Below are 24,869 nucleotides of genomic sequence, written 5' to 3' on the forward strand. Positions count from 1 at the left end.
AAAAGTGAAAAAGCTTTTTCAGCTGGAAGTAAGGAACAGCAATAAAACTTAAAACAAACAGAAATTATTACCCATATGAGGGGCTCACCTCCTTCTAATACCTCGCTCTTTACGCTAAAGTATTTTCGGTAATTTCAACTACTTATTCTACGGCTTTTGTGATTCGGGGGGTCATTCTTAATGAATTGGGATAAAATTTAAGCTTTAGTGTAAAGAGCGAGGTACTGACGATGGGGCGAATCCCCTCATATATGTAATAAAAACATGAGAATACACAAGTTCTTTACGTAAGCTAATTTATAAGTTACGTAAATCTTTTACCAATAAAAAGATTCGTAAAAAATTAAAAGTTCTAGTTGCCTTTTTAATTAACCAAAAAATCGGGGGGCAACTAGGCTTCGTCCCCCGCTCTTTTTTCTCAAAATGATTCGATCAAAATTATGAGAAAGCCATTGAGCCAAAAAAAAAAATATGCAAATTTCGTTTTGATTATTCCTCTGCGGAGAGCCAAAATCAAAACATGCATTGATTCAAAAACGTTCAGAAATTAAATAAAAAAAACAAGTTTTTTCAACTGAAAGTAAGGAGTGACATCAAAACTTAAAACGCACAGAAATTACTTCGTATATGAAAGAGGCTGCTTCCTCATCAACGCCCCGCTCTTTACGCTAAAGTTTTTTACTGTTTTAGAAAGAAGAATTGAGAGAAAGAGTCAAACTTTAGCGTAAAGAGCGGGGCGTTGATGAGGAAGCAGCCTCTTTCATATACGAAGTAATTTCTGTGCGTTTTAAGTTTTGATGTCACTCCTTACTTTCAGTTGAAAAAACTTGTTTTTTTTATTTAATTTTGTAGAAGAGACCAAAAAACTGTCTTTCTTTCGCCGAATGAAACTGGGTCCCCTAGTACTCCAGCACTAAAGGGTATTATGGTACCAGATTTGAAAATACTGCCAAAAAAGTGTGTTGATTGGCTATTCCGAATTGACGTAAGGCACGAATCAAAGACCAAAGAGCAAAATGTCAATATTAAATCGACGTTCTGTCAAATTCGAAATGGTTTTTTTAAAGTTAGAAAGAACTGGTTTCGAAACGCTTCTTTTCGAAAATGGTAATATAGTTCAATAGCAATATATTACAATAACGCGGCTTAAATGATGCAGCGTAATCGGTAAATAAATTCATCATGTCAGCAGACGGTATGGGATGATCTTATCCATAATCCTTAGGCTAATAGCGGGTAGTTATGAGGCTATGTTATCTCAGTCTTTGGGTTTGGGGCATACAATGCGTGTAGAAGGAGTATTTTTGGCAATTTGTTTAGTGTCTCATGCTAAGGTTAGTGAATAGTATAATTGCTACGTTGTTTTAGACTAATGGTTATTGCGAAACATCTTTTGATAGCCTTTTTTAAAGTTTCAAGCCATATGTTCGGGTGGTGTCACCACAATTAAATTAATGGTTTAGTCACTGAACTAACACACGCATTCAGTATCCTTTAAGGGGGAGAGATAGAGAAGTTCCTATAACGCTTGGAGCGAGACTTGTAAACATCATCCCTTATCTCTGCATATCTTAAAGATATCTTAAAGGATTCCTTCTCTGAAGGAAACCTTACGGTAAGAAAAGAATAGATTTTTGTCAAATTAAAGTTTTTGAAATGAAAATAAGGAGCGACATTAAAACTTAAAACGAACAGAAATTACTCTTATATGAAAGGGGCTTTTCCTCTTCGACAACACGCTCTTTACGCTAAAGTTTTTTATTGTTTTATAAAGTAGAGTTGCGAGAAAGAATCAAACTTTAGCGCAAGGAGCGGGGTGTCGAGGAGGAAAAGCCCCTTTCTTATAAGGAGTAATTTCTGTTTGTTTTAAGTTTTAACGTCACTCCTTACTTTCATTTCAAAAAACTTGTTTTTTTAGTTAATTTCTGAAAGTTTTTGAATTAATGCATGTCTGATTTTGGCTCTCGGTACATAAATTATTAAAATGAAATTTGCTATTAATTCTTTTTTTGGCTAAATGACTTTCTCTTAGTTTTTATCAGACGATTTTGAGAAATAAGGGGTGGGGAAGGAGGCCTCGTCGCCCTCCAATTTTTCGGTTACTTATAAAGGCAACTAGAACTTTTAATTTTTAACGAACGTTTTTATTAGTAAAAAATATACGTAACTTGAAAATTACCTTACGTAACAAACTTTTATATTCTTATATTTTTGATTATATATATGAGGTGGTTTGTTCCCACGTTAATGCCTCGCTCTTCACACTAAATCTTAAGTTTTGTCCCAATTCTTTAATAATTACCCCTGAATCAGAAAGGCCTTAGAATGAATAGTTGAATTACTAAAACTAATTTAGCATAAAGAGCGAAGTATTTATCTCCTCCTAAATACCTCGCTCTTTATACTAAAGTATTTTTAGAACCCCTCATATGGGTAATAATCCCTGTTCGTTTTAAGTTTTAATGCTTCTCCTTACTTTCAATTGAAAAAACTTTTTCATGTTTATATTTTCACTGTTTTTTTTTTAATAGTAATGCCAGAAAATCCTGTGCCCTTTTCATTGAATTTCTCTTCTCCCATGAAATATTCCTCCAAGGAAAGATCCTCCCATATAGCCCCCTCCTCTGAATCCCACACCCAAACAAAAATATCCCCCTGAAAACGTCGGTACGCTTCTCAATAACAATTAATGTATGTAAAAATTGGTCAAAGCTAGTTACTTGCAGCCCCTCCCCCAGGGACTCTGGGGGGTAAGTCATCCCCGAATGCAGAGTTATCATGGTTTTCGACTATGTGGAACAAAATGGCTTTCTCAAAATTTTGATCCGTTGACTTCGATAAAAAAAAAACGAGCATGGTAGGGGGCCTAGGTGCCCTCTAATTTTTTCGGTCACTTAATAAGGGCACTAGAACTTTTCATTTCCGTTAGAATGAGCCTTCTTGCAACACTCTAGGACCACTTGGTCGATACGATGACCCCTGGGGAAAAGAAAAAAAAACAAACAAACAAATAAACACGCACCCGTGATTAGTCTTCTGGCAAAAAACACAAAATCTCACATTTTTGTAGATCGGACCTTGAAAATTTTTCTTTAGGGTTCTCTGATACGCTGAATTCGATGGTGTGATTTTCGTTACGATTCTATGGCTTTTAGGGGGTGTTTCCCCCTGTTTTCCAAAATAAGGCAAATTTTCTCAGGCTTGTAACTTTTGATGACAAAGACTAAATTTGATAAAACTTATATATTTCCAATCAGCATAAAAATCCGATTCTTTTCATATATCTTCTAGCATCGAAATTCCGTTTTTTAGAGTTTCCTGTGCTATTGAGCCGGGGCGCTCCTTACTACAGTTCATTACCACGAACTGTTTGATTAAATAAAAAAAAACAAGTTTTTTTTTGATAAAATTCAAGTAGATTGACTTTTGGCTATCTCAGAAAGGGGTAAAATTCTTGTTAATTGACTTCTTGCTATATCAGAAAGGGTTAGGTTAGGAGAATTAAACTTTCAAGGATGAATATTCAGACTAAAGTATTTCCTGGGAAGGTATTTTGAAGTAACTACCTCCACTCCTTTTCCCTCTAGAGATACCTGACCTTTGATGACCTTTAAAAATATGTGTGTTATAAAAGTGAAACCTTGCAAAATAGCTCTTCTGCTTAATTGAAGTCAACAAAATTGTTTTCAGCTTCATAACTTTGCTCAATCCCAATTTATGAGGTTTTAAAGATATGCAAATACATTTCCTAAATTTTGAAAAAAAATTATTGATATGGCTCAGAATTCTACTCAAGTAACAGGAATTGTGTTTTCAGAACCGGCAACTGGTAATAAGGTAAAATGTTGTTTTGTCATATTTTCAATAGGTATAGACCTGTCATGTCGGCAAATTTCAGGGCCCTCTAGAGGGAGAAGGAGTGAAGGTGGGTACTTCAAAATACTTTCCTGGGACGTACTTAGCCTTTAGACCCATACCTGAAAGTTTCATTTTCCTAACCTAACCTCTTTTCGTGATAGCCAAAAGTCAATCAACTAGAATTTTACCGTTTTTTTAACTGAAAGTAAGGAGCAACATTAAAACTTAAAACGAACAGAAATTACTCCGTATATGAAAGGGGCTTCTCCTCTTTAACGCCCCACTCTTTACGCTAAAGTTTGACTCTTTCTCTTAACCCTACTTTTTAAAACATTAAAAACTACTAGGAAATTATTTCTAGACAAAAACTTTAGGGGTGAGGGAGGTCAGTTTAAAAAGAGCGTAGGAAATTTTTGATCGTGCTCTGTGAGGAGAGGGGAAAGCGATTTTTCAACTCCAGGTCTTCATCGATGAGAGACTTCGATAGGCTTCATCCACGTTTCTCTATAGGAGTAGGGTGTAACTGGCCAAACCTGGCACCGCTTATGGCTCAGTTTCCGAATTTACTGAGTGACAGCGACCTGGTAGATATTTTCCAAGAGTGGAAGTAATTAACCTTTTTCTCTGAGCCTGGTACTTCGATTGACTCAAATACATCGTTTTTTTGGACTCGGGTTTACAGGCAAAAATTTGCTAACGGCTCAATTCATTCTCCTCTGCCCGGGCGTTCCACTTTGGGCCTACTCGTTCTCCCACACGCTTCCTCAGCTGCTGAGCGAACTTTCTCAGTTGTCAATCTGAACAAAACCAACATTAAAAATTGTCTTAGTTTCGACACCTTCATGAGGCTTGTCTGTTCAAAACAGATCGTCTCAAGGAATTAGAAAACACCCTTGAAAATGGTTTCGCATCCAAAGTGGAAAAAACCATGGAAGGAGACATAGAACAAGAAGAAACATATGAAGAAAAAGGGGGACAACAAGAAGAAATGGCCAACAAATTTTCCTCTTTTTTTAATGTTACAGTTTTGTTATCTTTGTTCGCTTCTACCTGATTTCTTCTGCAATTAAATAAAAAAAACTTTCTTTGAACTGAAAGTAAAGAGCGACCTTAAAACTTAAAACAAAGACAAATTATTCCGCATGTGACAGGGGCTGTCCCCTCCTAAGCGCCCTACTTTTTACGCTAAAGTTTTTATTGTTATAAAAAGGAGAGTTGTGTAAAAGAGTCAAACTTTAGCGGAAAGAGCGAGGCGTTGAGGAGGGGACAGCCCCATTCACGTACGGAAATATTTATGTTCGTTTTAAGTTTTAATGTCACTCCTTACTTTCAGTTAAAAAAGCTTTTTTTTTTAATTTAATTCTTGAACATTTTTGAATTAATGCAGGTTTTGATTTTGGCTCATGAATAATTAAAACGAAATTTGCATATTAATTTTTTTTTGCTAAATGGCTTTCGCACAGTTTTGATCGGATAATTTTGAGAAGAGGAAGTGGGGGAGGGGGCCTAGTTATGCTCCTATTTTTTGGTTACTTGAAAAGGCCACTAGAGCCTTCAATTCTATTTAAGAACGTTTTTATTAGTAATATATGAATTAACTCACGCAACAAACTTCTATATTTGTATTTTTTTTATTATGAATATGAGAGAGTTCGACCCCTCGTCAATATCTCGCTCTTTATACTAAAGTTTGAATTTTGCTCCAATTCTTTAAGAATGAACCCCTGAACCCCGTTTAACTAGTCCATTTATTTATTTATTTAAGAATTAACGACGTTTCTTGACTACTAAGGTCCCTGTGTCAGCCCTGAAGTGCATTCCTGCAGCGTGATTCGATCTCTGGGTCTCGTATTACCAAGCTAAGGTAAAATCTTCTGCGCCACCACAGGACAACTAGTCCATTTAATTAGAATAGATAGCTCATTTGAAATTACCAGAAATACTTTAGCGTAGCGAACTAGGTATTGAGGTGGGACAAACCATTTCATATACATAATAGTTTCTATTTGTTTAAAATTTTAATGCTGCTCCTTACTTTAGTCGAAAAAACTTATTTTTTAATATATTTTCTCAGTTAATTATGCTGAAAAATCCAGCGCCCCCTTCATAAAATTATATTCCCAAATGATAAATTCCTTCATTGAAGGATCCTCCCATGTAAGTCCCTCCCCTCACCTCCCCTGAAAAAATACCCCTAAAATGTCTGTATACTTCCCAATAACCATTACTATATCCAAACAATGGGCAAAGTTTATAGCTTACAGTCCTTCCTCCGGGAACTGGGGTGGATTTAGTTGTCCTTAAAGATATATTTCTCTAATACGCTGAATCTTGTGGTGTGATTTTCATTAAATTCTGTGACTTTTAGGGGGAGTTTCCCCCAATTTTTAGAAAATAAAGAAAATTTTCTCAGGCTCTTAACTTTGGATGGGTACAGCTAAACTGGATGAAACCTATATATATAAAATCAGCATAAAAACTCAATTCTTTTGATGTGTCTATTTGTAGCAAAATGTTTTTTTTTAGTTTCGGCTACTATTGAGCCGGGTCGCTCCATACTACAGTTCGTTCCCATGAACTGTTTGATAAAGTTGAAGTACTTCTATTAAATTAATTTAGTTCTGATTAGAAGAATCAACCAAGAAATTATGCAGAATGACCAGTGAATTATGTGGTCAACGCGTAACTGGTCGATCGGTAGCCTAGTACGTGAACCTATGGGAATCTGTTGTTTTAGCCTCTTTCATGGCATGATTGCTGATATGTTTTGTTTCTAGCTTCTAGCGCTCCTTACTCATCCTATGGGTGGATTACAAGCTCTTGACTCTACGTTATTGCCCTTCTTACTTTATCTATTATTTGCCTTAATGCCCAAAAATTTTGAAAGAAAGGTTTAACCCCAACAATCAGCTTTGATAAGGCTTTCAGGAAACTTTACTGAAAACTTCTTCTAAAATCTTTATAGTGGTTTGGAACTGCTATTTTTTTAAGCTGAGAAAGTATATAGAAGCATTCTTCATATTTCAAGCTATGAGGTTGCTACTGCCATGGGTTTATTTTTCCTGCTCTTGTCCTAGAACTGTGTCTCAGTTTTCAGGGAAATTAACTAAACCTAACTGCCAGCGAGCGTTGTAGAGTGAAGCGAGAGACAAATTTTAATTGAATGTTAAGATAGTGGAAATTAATCTCTTGTGGCATAAGTTTGGTCGGAAAACTGGTAGAGTTTATCTCAAAGCGTTGGCAACGTTGTTGGTGAACATGTATTTTGAAAGGGATTAAGTATAGAGACCTCAGGTAAGAACATATTTAACAAGGTAGACATACAAAACAAGCTCAAATTAACTGACTCGTAATATTTTCTAATATCCAAAGAATTTTACAAACTTTACTGAAAACACAAAACTAGCCCCAAAAAAAAGACATCATGTTAAGAGCGGGCAATTCCATTAGGCTATTAATAGACATTCATCAGCCATGATATCAATAAGTTTTAGTACACAATTATTCTTCTCGAAGAAAAACTTAAGCAAGCTAAGTTTTCAGTAAAGCGCCAGTTTTTGGGACTCTACTGAGGCTATGAAGTAATATAAGTTTGTTTATTTGAGTCACTTTTGTAGATACATCGTATATAAGCTATACAATAATAATTTGAGATCGTTTTAAGTTTCAACTTTGCTTGTAATTTTCGTAAGAAAAAACTTCTTTTTTAAGTTTTTGCTCGTTTTTAATTTTTGTATTGTAGAATATAAATTTTAAAAATAGTTTTTTTGCTTTTTTTTACTTAGGCAATGAGACTAAAGAAGTCAGTTCGAGTATTTGTCAAAACAGGGTGTTAAAAACAATTTTAATTTTTATATCCCATCAACTTTCCCACTAGATATATGCAACTTGTCACAACTGACCGATCCAAGGAGTATGTTGTCATCGATAACTTTGAGAATTTACACATAAGAAATCAAATGAAAATAAATAATGAGTATGTATTGGTATTTTTTCAAATTACGTTTTTAGTTTTTACTTACTAAGGGGGGTGGGAGAAGGATTGAACAAATGGGGTATTATAAATCACCAGTAAAGTGGTTTCGACTATCAAGATCACAATGGTACACTTTTTATGTTTCTTGGGCTTTCCCATCCTAAATAGCATCAAAATGTGCATTTGTGGTAGTATATGGCACTTTACGATAGAGTCATCGAGACGATTTGAGGCACTTAACGGTTATATAATAAACACTCTAGAATTTGTAATACTCTAGACCTTGTGACACTCTAGAACTTGTGACACTCGAGAATTTGTGACACTCCTTTTTGGCAAAAATTAGTCAAGCAACTTCAACAAGACAATTCCCTTGGCTCGCTGAGCAAACAGGGGTTTCTCACTCTATGAACATTATTTCTCAATAGGTTTTTTGGGTTGTGGGGCAAAAAAAAGGTACCTCCTAGGTTTAGCTTAGGTTACGTATTTGATATACTGCAATCTGGGCAACATCAACAAAACAAAACATCATTTTTGTTTTATTTCATTAGCATTAAGCAAACTTCACTTAAGTGTTTATTATATAACCGATAAGTACACGATTTTATAACAGGCAGTTTAATTGAGCATTGCTGAGATTTTGTTGCAATTTTCTAGTTCTAGGAGAAACCAGTTTCTACCTCACAAGCTGTACAATGCTAGCTATAGCTACATATTGTTTTTATACTCACAGTTTATTACGATCACAAACGGTTTATTTCTTCAATTAAAAACAATGATAATACTTGTTTCAATGCGGCGAACCTGGTCCATTACTTTCATCTGTAAAGCCTCCCAGTACCCTTATTTTGGATTAGCGTTCTCGCACACTGTAAACAGAGTTGCCACCCTTAGTGATTTAACACAATTTCTAGTGATTTTTATATTGCATAAGCAAAATAGGTCACGAAATCAACACATAAATCACAGATTATTCAAAGAAAATGACTAAATCAACGAAATAAACACTGAAGTATTGTGATTTCTTTTTTGACGGGTGGCAACACTGACTGGGAAGCGAATGGACATGTAAGGTGTGCTGTAGAAACTGTACCATCCGTCCTAAATTTGAACCAACGGTAGCGTGGAATTCTAATTTTGTTTTGTGAAAAAGTACCTTCTCTTACTCTTCTCATAAAATTCTGCATACTTTTCAACAGAATGTGAGATTTTATCTAGAACCAAAGCATGGCGTTTTGTAGATGTATTGATTTTACATATTGGTTTAGCCATTTTTTCGTCATGAAGGTCTAGAATAAACAGGAATATATGCATGTAAGAATACATGCATGAACAGAGAAAGGTTTTACGCCGTTTTCTTAAAGCTCTTTATAATTTTCATTGGGTATAAGGTTTTAGTTAAAATAAAACCATAGCTTTTCATAGATTCACTAATTTTGACTGTAGGTTTAGTAATTTGCTGATTATTGAGCTTTTAATAAAGAATCATATGCACATGTAAGATCCATGGACAAACTTTTTCTTATTTTTTCCATGTGCTGGGACTAAATGAAGTAAAAGGACAAAAACGTGACATTTTTCAGAAATTTAGGAGATAAAAGAGCGAAAAAGGGGCACGTTTTGTAAATTATATGACATATAAAGAAACGTTTCACAACTACATATGTATTTTTGTAATCTTTTTTTTTATCATCCAAGTTTCTCAAGAAGTGTCGTAAGTAAAGGACTTTCTCCAAAGCAAAGGATTTAAATGTGTATATGAGTTTCGTACTTTCTTACAAAGTCAGTATGTATGAATGTTTTAAATAATTTTTTTTCGTTTTCTCTTAGTTTTCTGTTTGCTGTTATCTGGCCTCTTTGAAGGAGGCTTACAAAGCGTCTTTTGGTCAATAATACAACTGGTAAAAATAAATACCCTCTAGTTTTAGAGATTTCAACATGGATACATTTTAGCTAAAAATGACACATTTTTGGATGCTCAGGGGAAACATTTATGGACCCAAAAGTCGGCAACTCTGGCTACTAAGCTTATCTAATACCTGTTCAAAACATAAGAATGTGAAGTGAAAAGTAAGAATGTTTTTTCTTCATCGACCTTACATGTATATATGCCTGTTAATGCCTATAGAGGGTTATGGTGAAATAAACAATATGCAGTTAAAAAGTCCAGATTTGTTTTTTTTTTATGTTTATGATTTTGCTTTTTTTTTTCTTTGGTTAGAGTTTGATTTAAGTGGTTAACTAAGAGAGGGTGTTATTGTGCTATTCTTATTTTTAGTTAGTGTTAATAATGGCTGATATTCAGAGAATTGCAACTTTTGCCCGTCCCATGGCTTTTTGAGCCTTTCCCGGTCCAGCTCCGTATTCAAGATTTTTTTTTTTTTTGGGGGGGGAGGCAGAAAAATATTAAAGATCAAAAATGTGTTTATATTACGTTTTTACGAGTCGTACAAACATTACGGGGGTGCGGGAGCTCAAACCCCTTAATCCCCTGGAAACGGCCTTACCGGGGCTGTCGTACTTCTATATATGTTATTTTGTAGTTTATAGTAAATAAAGCAAGTCAAGTTCCTTTCGATTTTGGTGACATTTTGTCTGTCAGAAAACTCGCCCTTACCTTGACGAACCCCTAATTTTCAGACCTTCATGACTTTAGTATCATCCTTCGATGATAATCGAATCATCCTTCGATGATATTAGAACTTTTAATTTTTAACGAACATTTTTATTAGTAAAAAATATACGTAACTTAAGAATTAACTTACGTAACTAACTTTCATAACCTTATATTTTTATTATGTATACGAGGGGGTTTGTACCCTTGTTAATACCTCGCTCTTTACACTAAATCGGAAGTTTTGTCCCAATTCTTTAAGAATGACCCCAGAATCAGAAAGGCCGTAGAATAAATAGTTGAAATTACTAAAAATACTTTAGCATAAAGAGGGAGGTATTTATCTCCTCCTAAATACCTCGCTCTTTATGCTAAAGTAGTATTAGAACCCCTCATATGCGTAATAATCTCTGTTCGTTTTAAGTTTCAATGCTACTCCTTCCTTTCATTTGAAAAAAGTTTTCATGTTTATTTTTCATTATTTTCTTATAGTAATGCTAGAAAATCCTGCGCCCTTTTCATTGAGTTTTTCTTCCCCATGACAGATTCCTCCAAGGAAAGATCCTCCAACATAGCCCTCTCTCCTCAGCCCAACCCCCAAACAAAATAAAATCCCCCTGAAAACGTCTGTACACTTCCCAATAACCATTACTATGTGTAAACACTGGTCAAAGTTTGTAACTCAAGCCCCTCCCCCAGGGATTGTGGGGGAGTAAGTCATCCCCAAAGACATAGTTATTATGATTTCGACTATTCTGAACAAAATGGCTGTCTCAAAATTTTGATCTGTTGACTTCGGGAAAAAATGAGCGTGGGAGGGGGTCTAGATGCCCTCCAATTTTTTTGGTCACTTAAAAAGGGCACTAGAACTTTTCATTTCCGTTAGAATGAGCCCTCTTGCGACATTCTAGGACCACTTAGTCGATACGATTTCCCCTGGGAAAAAGAAAAAAAAAACAAAAAACAAATAAACACGCACCCGTGATTTGTCTTCTGGCAAAAAATACAAAAATCCACATTTTTGTAGATAGGAGCTTGAAACTTCTACAGTAGGGTTCTCTGATACGCTGAATCTGATGGTGTCATTTTGTTAAGATCCTACAACTTTAGGGGGTGTATCCCCCTATTTTCTTAAATAAGGCAAATTTTCTCAGGCTCGTAACTTTTGATGGGTAAGACTAAACTTGATGAAACTTATATATTTAAAATCAGCATTAAAATGCGATTCTTTTGATGTAGCTATTGATACCAAAATTCAATGTTTTTTAGTTTTGGTTAATATTGAGCCGGGTCGCTCCTTACTACAGTTCGTTCTCACGAACTGTTTGATACGATCAGTCAGCCGGGTACCCAGAAAAATCCGTAGGCAATTTCTCTGGAAAACACCTAGTAAATCTTCATCCGCTTTTTGGAGCGCTCACATGCTTCAGAACCATATTTGACATATTTGACCTTGAGGCTTGGCATATTTGACCTGACCATATTTGACCCTGAGGCTTGGCAATTCTATTTTTAACATCTTCACTGCTCCCATCGTCTTTACTAATAGTACTACAAAGGTAGGCGAAGTCGCCCACCTGATCAACCTTTTGGTAACCCAGCGTCACCTTTTCATCTTTACTTATTCCTAGCCTTAATGACTTATCCTTCTTGTCATTAATTTCCAAACCTATTTAGCACACTGAACTCGCAAAACGTCTAAGAGTTCATTTATTTTGCTCACACTTTTATTTAGGATGCTTAAATAATCAGTATAATCTAAGTCCGGGAGGGTTTTTTCTCCCCATTCGATTCTATGGTCTCCCCTTTTTCTTTTTTCGGCTCCTTAAGACGAAGTCCATCAAAATGATCCATGCATTGTATAAAAGGGATGGAACACAACCCTGCTTTACTCCTGATGCAATACAAAACGAGCTTCTAACCTCATTTTCTACCTTAACCGCAGCAGTATTATTCTCGTACATAGCACTAGTAACTTTAATGTATTTGTCTGGTATGCCATATAAGGATAAGACCTTTGCTAAAGCTCTTCGATCAACAGAATCAAACGCTGGCCCATAATCTGTAAAACTAATGACCAAAGGTGTTTGACAAGTAAGGCCCTTCTTTTAAAAATTTGTCTATATTATCTCTCAGTCTAAAAAGTATCATATTACTAAGTAATTTGCTGCCTACAAATACCAGACTAATGCCTCAATAATTACGACACTCACTCTTATCACCTTTCTTATACAGTGATTTAATTAAGGTCTTCCTAAAATTGATGGGTACTTTCCCTTTTTCAAAAATTATATTCGTAATCTTCGGTAACTTATTTCTAACCTCAGAGTCACCATATTTAAGAAACTCATCTACCACCCTATCAGCACTCGGAGCCTTATTATTTTTTGATACTTTTAGTACTGCTGTTAATTCTTCCTCACACACAAAAAAATCTTCATTTACATCCAAGGTATCACATACTTTTTCATTTTCCTCTATGTCTTTTCCAGCAACTGTAACTCGATTTAGCACATTCTCAAAATGTTCTGCCCATCTCTTTTTAACTCTTTCTTTATCACTAATTGTGGTCCCAGTCTCCACTTTCTTTACATTTCTTTTGTTTTCATATGATATATCACTCAGATAATTCTTGTACAAACCTTTCAAACCTTTTCTCCTCTGGGGAGAGGATCAAACTGCGTATGGGAACGCAGAGTACATCTTTTTTTCTTTTTTTTGTGTGTTTGGTCAAAACAGAGCATTTTTTATAAAACATATGCAACTTGGAACTACAAGGCCAGGGTATTTATATTAATTTTGATTGATTGGTGAGGCAGGTGCCGACTCGTACTTTTATCCTTCGGTAGTTGAGTATAGAGCAATTAGTTATAAGAAACTACTACTACCAAAAACTCACCGCAGCACCAAGCCGCCTGAGACCAACACAGCTACGCACACTCCTCCTCCATCCCAAAGTTTAAGTTTAATAGACCATGCTTTAATTACAGGCTTTTAAGAAATGTGCAGAAGACCAAGATTGTCCTATCGGAACAGTTTGTAACGTGAGCAGAAATTTGTGTATTATAGTCAAGAAGAATAAACAGGTCTCGCATAATGACACAACTAGAAGATATACGACTGAGAGCCCAGCTCTAAAATTTACTGAAACCACTCCTATCTTAATTAAGGAAATTCCAGTCACCGAAGTAACAAGTACTGCTCTTTCAAACTCCGATGCTGTAATATTCTGTAAGTATTTCTAATCCAGCCGGCCACCCCCCCCCCCAAGAAAAAATGAATAAGATGTTTCTGCTGACTTTCAGGATAAGAAAAAGAAATACTGTTGTGTTACAGTAAAACTTGCAGAAATAGGGCAGTACCCAGCAATACTCTTCTTTTTATTGAATGCTGAATCATAAGCCGAAGAGGTTTAGGGGCTAAGTAAAATACTTGTGCAGAATGATAAAATAGTGACTTATAAAACAATAGAAATAATAATCTATCATCGTGCACTAAATTAAAATTATATTATTAAGCAATTATTTCTTTCGAAAACAATTCTGATCTACCATAGTACAATAACCAACAAAATTTGACAGATTTATTCATTACTCATATTTTTTCCAATGTTCTTTTACCACTAGTCAAACAGTTCGTGGTAACGAACTGTAAGTAAGGAGCTATCCGGTTCAATAGTAATGGAAACTCTACAAAATGGAATTTTGATAGCAATATATACATCAAAAGATTATTATGCTGATTATTATGCTCATTTTAAATATATAAGTTTTCATCAAGTTTAGTTTTACCATCAACAGTTACGAGCCTGAGAAAAATTGCCTTATTTTCGAAAAAAGGAGGAAACATCCCCTAAAGGTCATATAATCTTAATGAAAATCACACTATCAGATTCAGTGTATCAGAGAACTTAGCTGTAGAGGTTTCAAGCTCCTATCTGCTAAAATGTGTAATTTTGTATTTTTTTTTTCAGAAGAAAGATCACGGATGCGTATTTATTTGTTGATGTTTTTGTTGTTGTTTTTTTCCCAGGGGGTGATCGTATCGACCCAGTGGTCCTAGAATGTCGTGAGAGGCCTCATTCTAACATAAATTAAAAGTTCTAGTTCCTTTTTTAAGTGACCAAAAAATTGGAGGGCACCTAGGCACCTTCCCACGCTTATTTTTTCCTAAAGTAACAGGATCAAAAATTTTAAATTGCCATTTGTTTCAGCATCTTCGAAAAATCTAATAAATTTGTCTTTGAGAACGACTTAATCCCCCACAGTCCAAGGTGGAAGGGGTGCAAGTTTTAAACTTTGGCCGTTGTTTACATGTAGTATTGGTTATTGGGAAGTATAAAACCAGGATTTTTCTGGTGATGGGGGGGGGCGAAGGTTACTTGGTAGAATCTTTCCACGGAGGAATTTATCGTGGGGAAAGAGAATTTTGATTAAGGGGGCGCTGGATTTTCCAACATTATTCAAAAAACGAGGAGGAATTAAATAAAAAAAGCTTTTCTAACTGAAATTAAGAAGTTACATGAAAAGTTAAAACAAACAGACGTATATTAGGGAGGTTCGGTTTTTTAATTATTCTTGTAAGAAGAACCAAAATCAAGACCTCCATTAATTCAAAAATGTTAAGAAATTAAACAAAAAACAACGCCTAGATCTATACGCTAAAGTTTGACTCTTTCTCACAACTTTACTTTTTAAAACAACAAAAAACTTATGCGGAATAATTTCTGTTCGTTTTCTTACGATCTGTTAGGCTGGCTCGTACAGAGGCCTAGCAGGGCCTCTGGGCAAATTCTTATTTCCAGAACGAAATTACATACATGTTTTCTATCATGAATCGTCCTAATACAAACTAAAGTATGGGTCCACTTCTTTTCCTGTACCAGGTTTCACTCTACAGTGTTTGGTTCCAGAGACCCCCAAGTTTAAACGGGATTGTGATAAATGCTCAAACGAAAAACTCAAAACCTTGTTAGAAGTGCGAAATACCTTTGTGATATCTAAATCGGCGGTAGCTAAAACAGTTTATTAAAACGCGGAAAGGCACCTGGTCTTGATGGTATTTGTCCGGATAGCCTAAGGCATGGCACTGACCTCTTGTTTGAGCATATCACTCTTTTTTTCCAGATGTGTGTCGCTTGCGGTGTGGTCCCTAGCTCATTTTGTGCTGGTGTTCTGTCAAATATCCCCTTTAAAAGGGAAAGAACCAAAATCAGTGCACAGGATTTAGTCTATTTACCGTTTCAAGTGTGCTACTTTTCCTTCCAGAAATTTTGGGGAAGTGTAGATTAGATTATCGTCAGCTCGGATTCTGTCGAAACCTGAGTTGCGCTTTTTTACACAGGCTTTTAAAGAAAGACAAAGCACACAGAATGGAATCCTCACTCTTTATGTGCAGCGTAGACATCTCAAATGCATTTGATTCAGTTGTGCAGTCTCAGGTGTTGCTGAAATTACTCGAGTATGGTGTGAATACTCATGTCGTAGCACTCTTGTTTTTCTGGTACTCAGGCAGTTTTGTGAAAGTTAGACTGACAGGGGATCACCTGAGCAGACTGATTAGACTTATTCCAGGTCTTCGTCAAGGATATGTATGAAGCCCCATCCTGTTTAAAATTTCGACATCCGGAATAACAAAAAACGTTGCTGGAGGATTTACCATCAATCTATGCGACAAGCTATGCTGACGACCTGCTGATGTTCAGCTACAACCTAACTTTTCAACCAGAAAATATTAACCATCTGATCACTGGTTACAGAAGTATCGGTCAAAAGGTCAACGTACTAAAGACGGGGTTTGTTGAATTTTATCCCTCAGCAAGCAAGCAGCAAAGCAGTGGCCCTACACATGTGAAGTTTGAACGAACGAAAATTTTTCCTGGAAATACCATGAAATACCTGGGAATAACCTATGGTCATGACGTTAGAAGTTCTCGTTTACTAATAATCGAGAAAATTACGTGCGAACGAAAGAGTTATTACTTAATCTTGTTCTTTGATGCTGAGTGTTCTTGTTTTTTCCTTTTCTTCTTTTGTGTTACTCCGCTTTTCTCTTTTCTTGTATGAGCGGGCAAAAATAAAATTATTATCAAACAGTTCATGGTAAAGAACTGTAGTAAAGAGCGACCCGGCTCAATAGTAAACGAAACTCTAAAAGACGGAATTTCGATACTAAAGAGATACCTCAAAAGAATTGAATTTTCATTCTGATTTTGAATATATAAGTTTCATCAAATTTAGTCTTTGTCATCCAAAGTTACGAGCCTGAGAAAATTTGCCTTATTTTGGAAAATAGGGAGAAACACCTCCTAAAAGTCATAGAATCTTAACGAAAATCACACCATCGCATTTAGCGTATCAGAGAACCTGTTGAAAAAGTTTCAAGCCCATATCTACAAAAATGTGGAACTTCGTTTTTTGCCAGAAGACCGATCACGGTAGCGTGTTTATTTGTTTTTTTGTTTTGTTTTTTTTTCCTGGGGTCATCGTGTCGACCAAGTGGTCCTAGATTGTCACAAGAGGGCTCATTCTAATGGAAATAAAAAGTTCTAGTGCCCTTTTTAAGTGACCAAAAAAATTGGAAGGCACCTAGCCCCCTCCCACGCTCATTTTTTCCGGATCAAACTTTTGAGATAGCCATTTTGTTCAACATAGTCGAAAACCATAATAACTATGTCTTTGGGAATGACTTACTCCCCCACAGTCCCCAGGGGAGGGGCTGCAAGTTACAAATTTTGACCAGTGTTTACATTCAGTAATATTTATTGGGAAGTGTACACACGTTTTCAAGGGGATTTTTTTGGTTTGGAGGGGGGGGTTAAGGGTAGGGGTCTATGTGGGAGAAATTCAATGAAGGGGGCGCAGGATTTTCTAGCATTACGATAAAAAAATAAAAAATAAACATGAAAAAGTTTTTTCAATTGAAAGTAAGGAGTAGCATTAAAACTTAAAACGAACAGATATCATTACGCATATGAGGGGTTCTTCTCCTCGTAAATACCTCGCTCTTTATGCTAAAGTATTTTTAGTAATTTAAACTATTTATTCTACGTCCTTTCTGATTCAGGGGTCATTCTTAAAGAATTGGGACAAAACTGAAGCTTTAGTGTAAAGAGCGAGGTATTAACGAGGGGACAAACCCCCTCATATACATAATAAAAATATAAGAATAGAGAAGTTTGTTACGTAAGTTAATTCTTAAGTTATGTATATTTTTTATTAATAAAAATGTTCGTTAAAAATTAAAAGTTCTAGTTGCCTTTTTAAGTAACCAAAAAATTGGGCCTACTTCCCCACCACTTATTTCTCGAAATCGTCAGATCAAAACTAAGAGAAAGCCATTTAGCCAAAAAAAAAGAATTAATATGCAAATTCCATTTTAATAATTTATGTGCGGAGAGCCAAAATCAAAAATGCATTAATTCAAAAATGTTCAGAAATTAAATAAAAAAGCTAGTTTTTTTTAACTGGAAATAAGGAGCGACATTAAAACTTAAAACGAACTGAAATTACTCCGTGTATAAAGAGGATGTTCCCTTCTCAACGCCCCACTCTTTACTCTAAAGTTTTTTTACTGTTTAATAAAGTAGAATTTAGAGAAAGAGTCAAACTTTAGCATAAAGAGCGGGGCGTATAGAAGGGAACATCCCCTTTATGCACGGAGTAATTTCTGTTCGTTTTAAGTTTTAGTGTTGCTCCTTACTTCCAATTAAAAAAACTCGTTTTTTTTATCTTATTAAGACTACAGACTAGCTTTAAAATTTATGTCATAGCGTGGAATTCAGCGCTATTAGAGAGAAATAACTGGATTTTCAGGGTTCATATTATGTCTTGTTTAATCTTCATTTTAAGTAATGCTAAAGTATATTTCTTACATTTTAAGATTGTATGTTACTCACTTTTGGTATTATAGCTGGTAAGCCAAAATGCTACCTGATAAATCAATCCAATATTTCTGTATGCTGTTCAATAACTTTGCGCTTATTAAGAAAATATTTAATTTTTAGCTTTGTTGTTGAGATAATTTTAAATGTATACTGAAAGTTACTGATGTCATAACTTGTGTAAGATTATTGAAAGCTTTATAGATTAGTTTATTATTGCCAGGCTACATACTCACTTTTGACTACCAAATCAACATTCCTGTTTATTATGCTTGACTTTTGTGTTTTCAGTAAAGCCTTAGTTTTCAATAGTCATAGAAAGATAGGGAAAAATAGTTAGTTGTTTTATTTGTACTAGTTTTAAAGATATATATTAGACGGGCTGTGAAACAATAATTCTTGTCCGTTTTAAGTTGCAACTTCGCTCTTTACTTCCCTCGGAAAAACTTAGTTTTTTTTTTTTAAATTATAGCTCAACACAATGCGACTATCCATTTTCCAAGATCAAATAGCGCAGACAGGGAGGGCAGGGGAGTAGGGATTCAAACCAGCAAGAAAAATTCCTTAGCCACGCACATAATATGAATAATACTGCACACAAAATGGAATAGCAGATAAAACCTGTAAACACGAAACGTTGTGGTGGTTTATATTGGAGTTTTATGAACTTAACTGTTTCTATTGATCTTCGAAACACAAGGCTGAGGATGGGGGTAGGTTAGCGCTTTACCCCTTTACATCTTCCTGTTTTGATGACTTCTGAATAAATTGGGAAAGTAGATTCTGCTTTACAGGGTTGCACATAGATTTTAACCATTTCCGTCACTAGGCATAATTTATCGACTATACAAATGCCTACGTAAAATGTTTGCGATACATTTAAACGACACAATAATCAATGCCCAGTTAAGGGCAGATACCGAAAAACCACCTGTGACCGACAAGATCAGAAAGAGGAGATGGAAGTACTGGGGCATATGACCTGTATGAGCAAAGGATGCCTCCCATATGATGGTTGGTGTTGAACTCCACCCGGCATTCGAAGGAGTGGAAAATAACGCAGTATAGTTGTTCAATCCCTTGAGCAACAGACGACGAGTCTCCAAACCACACTGAATGAGGTTTGATCTTCAAATCGGGCAAGTTTACGGTCAACCGTCACTCCCATATTCGACCCCAGTCGTAGGAGGATATAAGTCTCAGTAAGTATAGGGAAAAACTCTAAATTATGGGGACTGTCTACTGTTTGCATGTTGTATTTGTTATTGAAAAATATACGGAAATTTTACGGGGAGTGATTTCTGTGGAAGGGCATGTTCGAGGGATAATATTTTGCTGAGAGCAGAAGGATATCCCGGTCAGAATTGAAAAACGATGACAAATTAAATAAAAAATATTTTTTTTTTAATTGAAAGTAAGGAGCGATATTAAAACTTAAAACAAACAAAAATTATTCTGCCTATGAGGGGGGTTGTTCCAATTCTTAATCCGATTTTTATAAAACATTGTCTGAAATACAAGGGCCGTTTATTTAGAATAAAAAGCTTTTTGAAGCACCAAAAAAAGTTGATAACAAGCGAGATATTGAGGAGGGGACAACCTTCTTCGTTTAAAAACTGTAAAACAAAATTTAAATTTTAACTTTAAGTACCATTTTTTTACTGCATAAGACTGGAAATTTTAGCCACTTTTTATTGATTTTTCTTTGTATAAAAAAGATTTTTTTTACAATATGGAGTAATTGAATTTAAGGCAAACTAATGTTTTCCATGGGAAACCAGCTTTAAAAGCTAAAAACTGGGGATTATAAACTAGTTTAATTAATTAAAAGTTAGCTGGTTTTACTTGAAATATCTACTAGTTAACTTTATGTATTTAGGCATATGCATGGAAAAAAGAAATCTCATTTTTTTGTAAACATTCTGAAGAAAAATCATATATTGGGACATTAAATTCCTACCCTTAATTTAAAAGACAAATCGGTATTTGTTGCTGTTATTTTTTTTCCGGGGTTCGGGGGGGGGGGCTACCATTATGTCAACAAACATCTTTATTGATAATCTGTAAAATTTCTATAATATTTAATCAACTTATGTTACAGTGGCGAAAAGGATAAAGGACTTTTGTAAACGACACCATACTTCTTCGCAACACATAAGGTAAACTTCGCACGACCATTGAACTCTGTATAATGTGCACTAGTTGGTGTACATAATTTTTGAAAGTAGACAACCCCTCATAAGAAATTCCTTGTCAAGTTGGAGTCTCTGCCTAATCCCCAAATATATTAGGTTGAATCAACTGATTAAGTTGGTTTTCTTTATTTGATGTGGTTTCTACGATTTAAGTATTTCTTCAAATATGTTATTAGATATACTTTGTTGGAAATGTTATTAATTCCCGAAATCTTTATTGCAAGCAATTCATACTTCTAAACCAATAATACTTTTTACTGCAAAAGTAAAAAAAAAATCATCTATAAATTGATCCTTTTGCATGAGATACGTCATCAAGTTAGCAGCCCCTGGTACGGCTAAATTTCAAAGTTTGAATTTTCGACAAAATAGTTTTATTATTTTAAATTAAAGAACTATTGGTGTTATTGCTTGTAATAAAGTTCTTATGAATCAATTAAATTTCAAATATAGTATATTTAATGGTTGACGTTCAAAATTATTTTTTATTTAGGGTTTTTTGGATATGTAAAAAGATTTAAAAGAAATAAATATATTAATATGCGTCTTCAAGTGTAAATTGAAGAACTTTCAGAGCTTAAATAGACATGCAATTTTTGAGGAGCTCGAATACTGGGCTGCCAAATTGACACATTTTGTGTCAAAATGACACAATTTGATGTTGCGTAACACAATGACATATTTAGTCGAAATGATGACACAATCGACAAAAATGACACATTTTTCAAAAAAAAATGAAACATTTTTGTCATCCAAGTCTTTTTTTTAAATGGTAATAAAAGAAAAGTAAAATTTCAATTTTCTACCTCAAGAAAAGCTACAAATTAATGGAAGGGAATAGCACTACCTAACGGTGGCAGTAGCACACAAACGCTGGTTGAATGGCTTACATATTGAGTAAATAAAAAGCTTAGCCAATAAAGCCGATTACGGTTACGACGTCATACGAAAAGTCTATTTTCAATTTGCTGTCGGAATTGATCGTCCCTAAAACTTTTATAAATGTAAACTTGCCTCGTTGGCCGCCGAGACACAAGTTCATAGTGTGTAACATTAATTCAATCGAATGTTTCTATTTCTTTCATGACGTCACAAAAAGGTCATGATCCCAAGATAATAGGATAAGGGTAACTTTTCTCCTTTTTGAACTGATTTGGAAAAGATTATATGTTAAAAACTCTAAATATAGATTTGACAATTAAATCTGATACCACTTGTAGGCAAAAAAATATGACACATTTTGTGACACATTATGGAATCTGAGATGACACAAAAAGCACATTTTCGGAACAAATATGACACACTCCTTAAAAAAAAATTTGGCAGCCCTGCTCTTATATTTGGGTAAGGTTGTAAGTCCAATCTCATTCAATTCAGAGCTCTGACAAAATCTAACCCATACTTTAATTCAATCATTATTTTACTTTAAAAAAAAAAATATAGTTTGGAATTGTCCACCACCATAATTTACCATAAATAAACATTTTTACTGAATTGAGTCTAAAAGTAAGATTAAAAATCCCTAGAGAAAAATAGTTTTACTTGAATAATTTGCAGGTGAAAAATGGTAACCTTTATATATCCTAATCCACCTAGTTTGTCAACTTATTGGAAGCAAGGGGATATAACACATTTGAGGACATATCTAAATCGTAGGAGCCACATCATATACAGAAAACCAACTTTATCAGTTCATATAACTTATTAAATTTGGGTGATTAGGAGGAAACCCCAACTTGAAAAGGAATTTCTCATGTGGGACTGTCTACTTTCGGAAGTTGTGAGTTGTGGGACGAATGATGTGTACCTTGTGTGGTGCAAAGAAGTATGGTGTCGTAAACAAGCGACCTTTATCCTTTCCGCCACAATAACATGAGTTTATTCAAAAATATAGAAATTTTGCAAACTATCAATAAAGATATTTGTTGACATAATGATAGCCCCCCCCCCATCCCCGAAAAAAATAAATAACAGTATCAAATACTGATTTGTCATTTAAATGAAGGATAAAAATCTAACGTCTCAATATATGATTTTTTTTCAGAATGTTTGAAAAAAATTAGATTTATTTTTTCTATAAATACGACTGCATACATTAAGTTAACCAGTAGACACTTCATTTAAAACCAGCTAACTTTTGATTGTTTAAACTAGTTTATAATCCCCAGTTTTTAGCTTCTAAAGCTGGTTTCCTTTAGAAAACATTTGTTTGCTCCAATTTGACCAAAAAATATTTTTTCTTTATTTTATAAAAGGAAAATTAATAAAAATCGGCTAAAAATTTCCAGTCTTATTCAGCAAAACAAATGGTACTTAAAATTAAAATTTAAAGTTTGTTTTCTAGTTTTGAAATGAAGAGGGCTGTCTTCTTATCAATCCCTCAATTGTTATAAAAAAACATTTGGTGCTTTAAAAAAGCTTCTTATTCTAAATCAACGGCCCCTGTATTTCAGACATTGTTCTTATAAAATCGGGACAGTAAAAGTCATACTTTAGCGCGAAAGTGGTTGATTAAGAATTGGAACAACCCCCCTCATAGGCAATTTGTTTTAAGTTTTAATATCATTCCTACTTTCAATTGAAAAAATATGTTTTATTGTAATTATCGGTTATATAATAAACACTCGGGAAGTGAAGTTCGATTAATGCTAATGAAAGGAAACAAAATATGATGATTATATAATAGTTTTGAAACAAATTTGGGCTATATATTTGCACGTTAGGGGTGGGGGGGTGGTAAAGCATAGCATAAATTAAATATGTAAACTAACCACTGCTGTATTTAATATATTTCAAGCCTTACCCCCCACCCCCCTAATTAAACCCCCCTTTATAATGTTTCTATTGTCATTGTTTTTCCTGCTTTAAGTTACGAATTTGGAACTATGAAATTACTATGAAAGGCAGTTTCATGATCAAATCTTTATCTTATCTTGCGTTGTGTTCCATGCAATTAAAATGTAAAGCATAAATTATAATTGAACAACTTTTATTACAATATAGTCCCTAAGTAATTTAAAATAATTCGTTTTCTGTCATTTCATTATTTTTAAGTAACCCATAAAATGTCCAAAAGAATGACGATTTTCGAATAGTATTTTTTCTCAAAACAAGTTCAGGAATTTCGGTAAAAACCTCAAAAAACAAGGAAAGTCGAAACACTGGTCATGACTATGGGGCTGGGAAGTGTTTGAAGAGCTCAAAACAGTAGTACAAGTAGTACAAAACAGACGACAGTTTTGAGTTTTTTTTTGTTAATCCTAAAAGTGATTCTCAATCCCCCTCCCCCTAAAAAAATGTCAATATAAGAAATACAATTTAGTAGATTGCAAAAACTGAATATCAGCTATCCTAAATCTTCCCTAAGTTATTAAATTTTTATTTTTCAAAATTAAAAAAAGAATCGGAACCCTCAGAGGCGAACTCTAAACCTGAATGCTCCCGATATATTAAAGTTTTTTATTCTTCAAAATTTCAATTATATATATATATATATATTTCAACCTTCTTGGGGGGTCAGTCATACCCAACTCAATTATCATACAATTTAGTTATCATAATGATTGCAACTTTTTTTCTAGCCCCACCTCCCGAGGATGCCGAAAATCGATTAATTGAAGTTGATGTCGACACACATAATGTTCACATTCCCCTATTGATGCTCAGTCTCCAAAATTTCTATGAAAAAATTATTTTTTCACTTGGTATAATTATTATACTTCCCATTGCAATAGTATTAGGTATTGCGTTTCTTATTTTAATAATACCTTTAGGCTTAGTTTGGCATATTTTTAATGTAGTTTTTACTGCTTACGAGACTTCTGGTATAGGAAGAAATACTGGAATTAATAAGCCGATAGTTGAAGGTCTACTGAAAATGGTTCAAAATGCGATAGAAATATATAAAGAAATAAATGAAGTTTAATCAGAAATTCCTTAGTTTATAGTGATATATTTTAAATATTAGGGAAAAAGTGTAACCTGAAGGAACCTACCAAAGAGTTTGGGTAACTTATAGAGAATGAAAACTGACGCTAGTGTCGACAAAAACAAACTATCATACCTATCTAGCATTTGACAAAACTTGGTATTTTTTCAGTGCAGTAATAAGAATAATTAAGTTAACTAGTGTAATTGATAAAAATAGGGTATTAATAAATATCAATTCCTGACAGAAAAATGATTACGGAGCTTGAAAAAAACTAAGTGTCGCCACATGCTAGATGACGTTGATCGTTTTTGATAGTTGTTGATAGTTTTGATCTAGATGACGTTGATAGTTTTTTAGCTATCCATACTCTTTGGAAACTACTGTAAGTGCATGCTGTCAGTGTTTCGATGAAA

General features: G+C 34.5%; 1 protein-coding gene across 1 annotated transcript; it reads left to right on the forward strand.

The window, feature by feature from the left end:
- Window positions 1-1,269: 1,269 nt before the first annotated feature.
- Window positions 1,270-24,569, forward strand: LOC136037635 (uncharacterized). The gene is made up of 3 exons (XM_065720343.1): window positions 1,270-1,334; window positions 13,439-13,679; window positions 24,107-24,569. The coding sequence occupies exons 1-3, from the start codon at window positions 1,284-1,286 to the stop codon at window positions 24,448-24,450; spliced, it is 636 nt and encodes a 211-aa protein (XP_065576415.1). The 5' UTR covers window positions 1,270-1,283; the 3' UTR covers window positions 24,451-24,569.
- The last annotated feature ends 300 nt before the right edge of the window (window positions 24,570-24,869 follow it).

The sequence above is a fragment of the Artemia franciscana genome, chromosome 17 (assembly GCF_032884065.1).
Source record: "Artemia franciscana chromosome 17, ASM3288406v1, whole genome shotgun sequence".
In the NCBI taxonomy this organism is placed as follows: Eukaryota; Metazoa; Arthropoda; class Branchiopoda; order Anostraca; family Artemiidae; genus Artemia; species Artemia franciscana.

Excerpts from the sequence above, each read along its gene's own strand:
- LOC136037635 (XM_065720343.1), top strand. The coding sequence starts at position 1,284 with ATGCGTGTAGAAGGAGTATTTTTGGCAATTTGTTTAGTGTCTCATGCT. Across the intron at positions 1,335-13,438 it reads GTTTAGTGTCTCATGCTAAG|GCTTTTAAGAAATGTGCAGA; the intron begins GTTAGTGAATAG and ends CTTTAATTACAG. Across the intron at positions 13,680-24,106 it reads CTCCGATGCTGTAATATTCT|CCCCACCTCCCGAGGATGCC; the intron begins GTAAGTATTTCT and ends CTTTTTTTCTAG.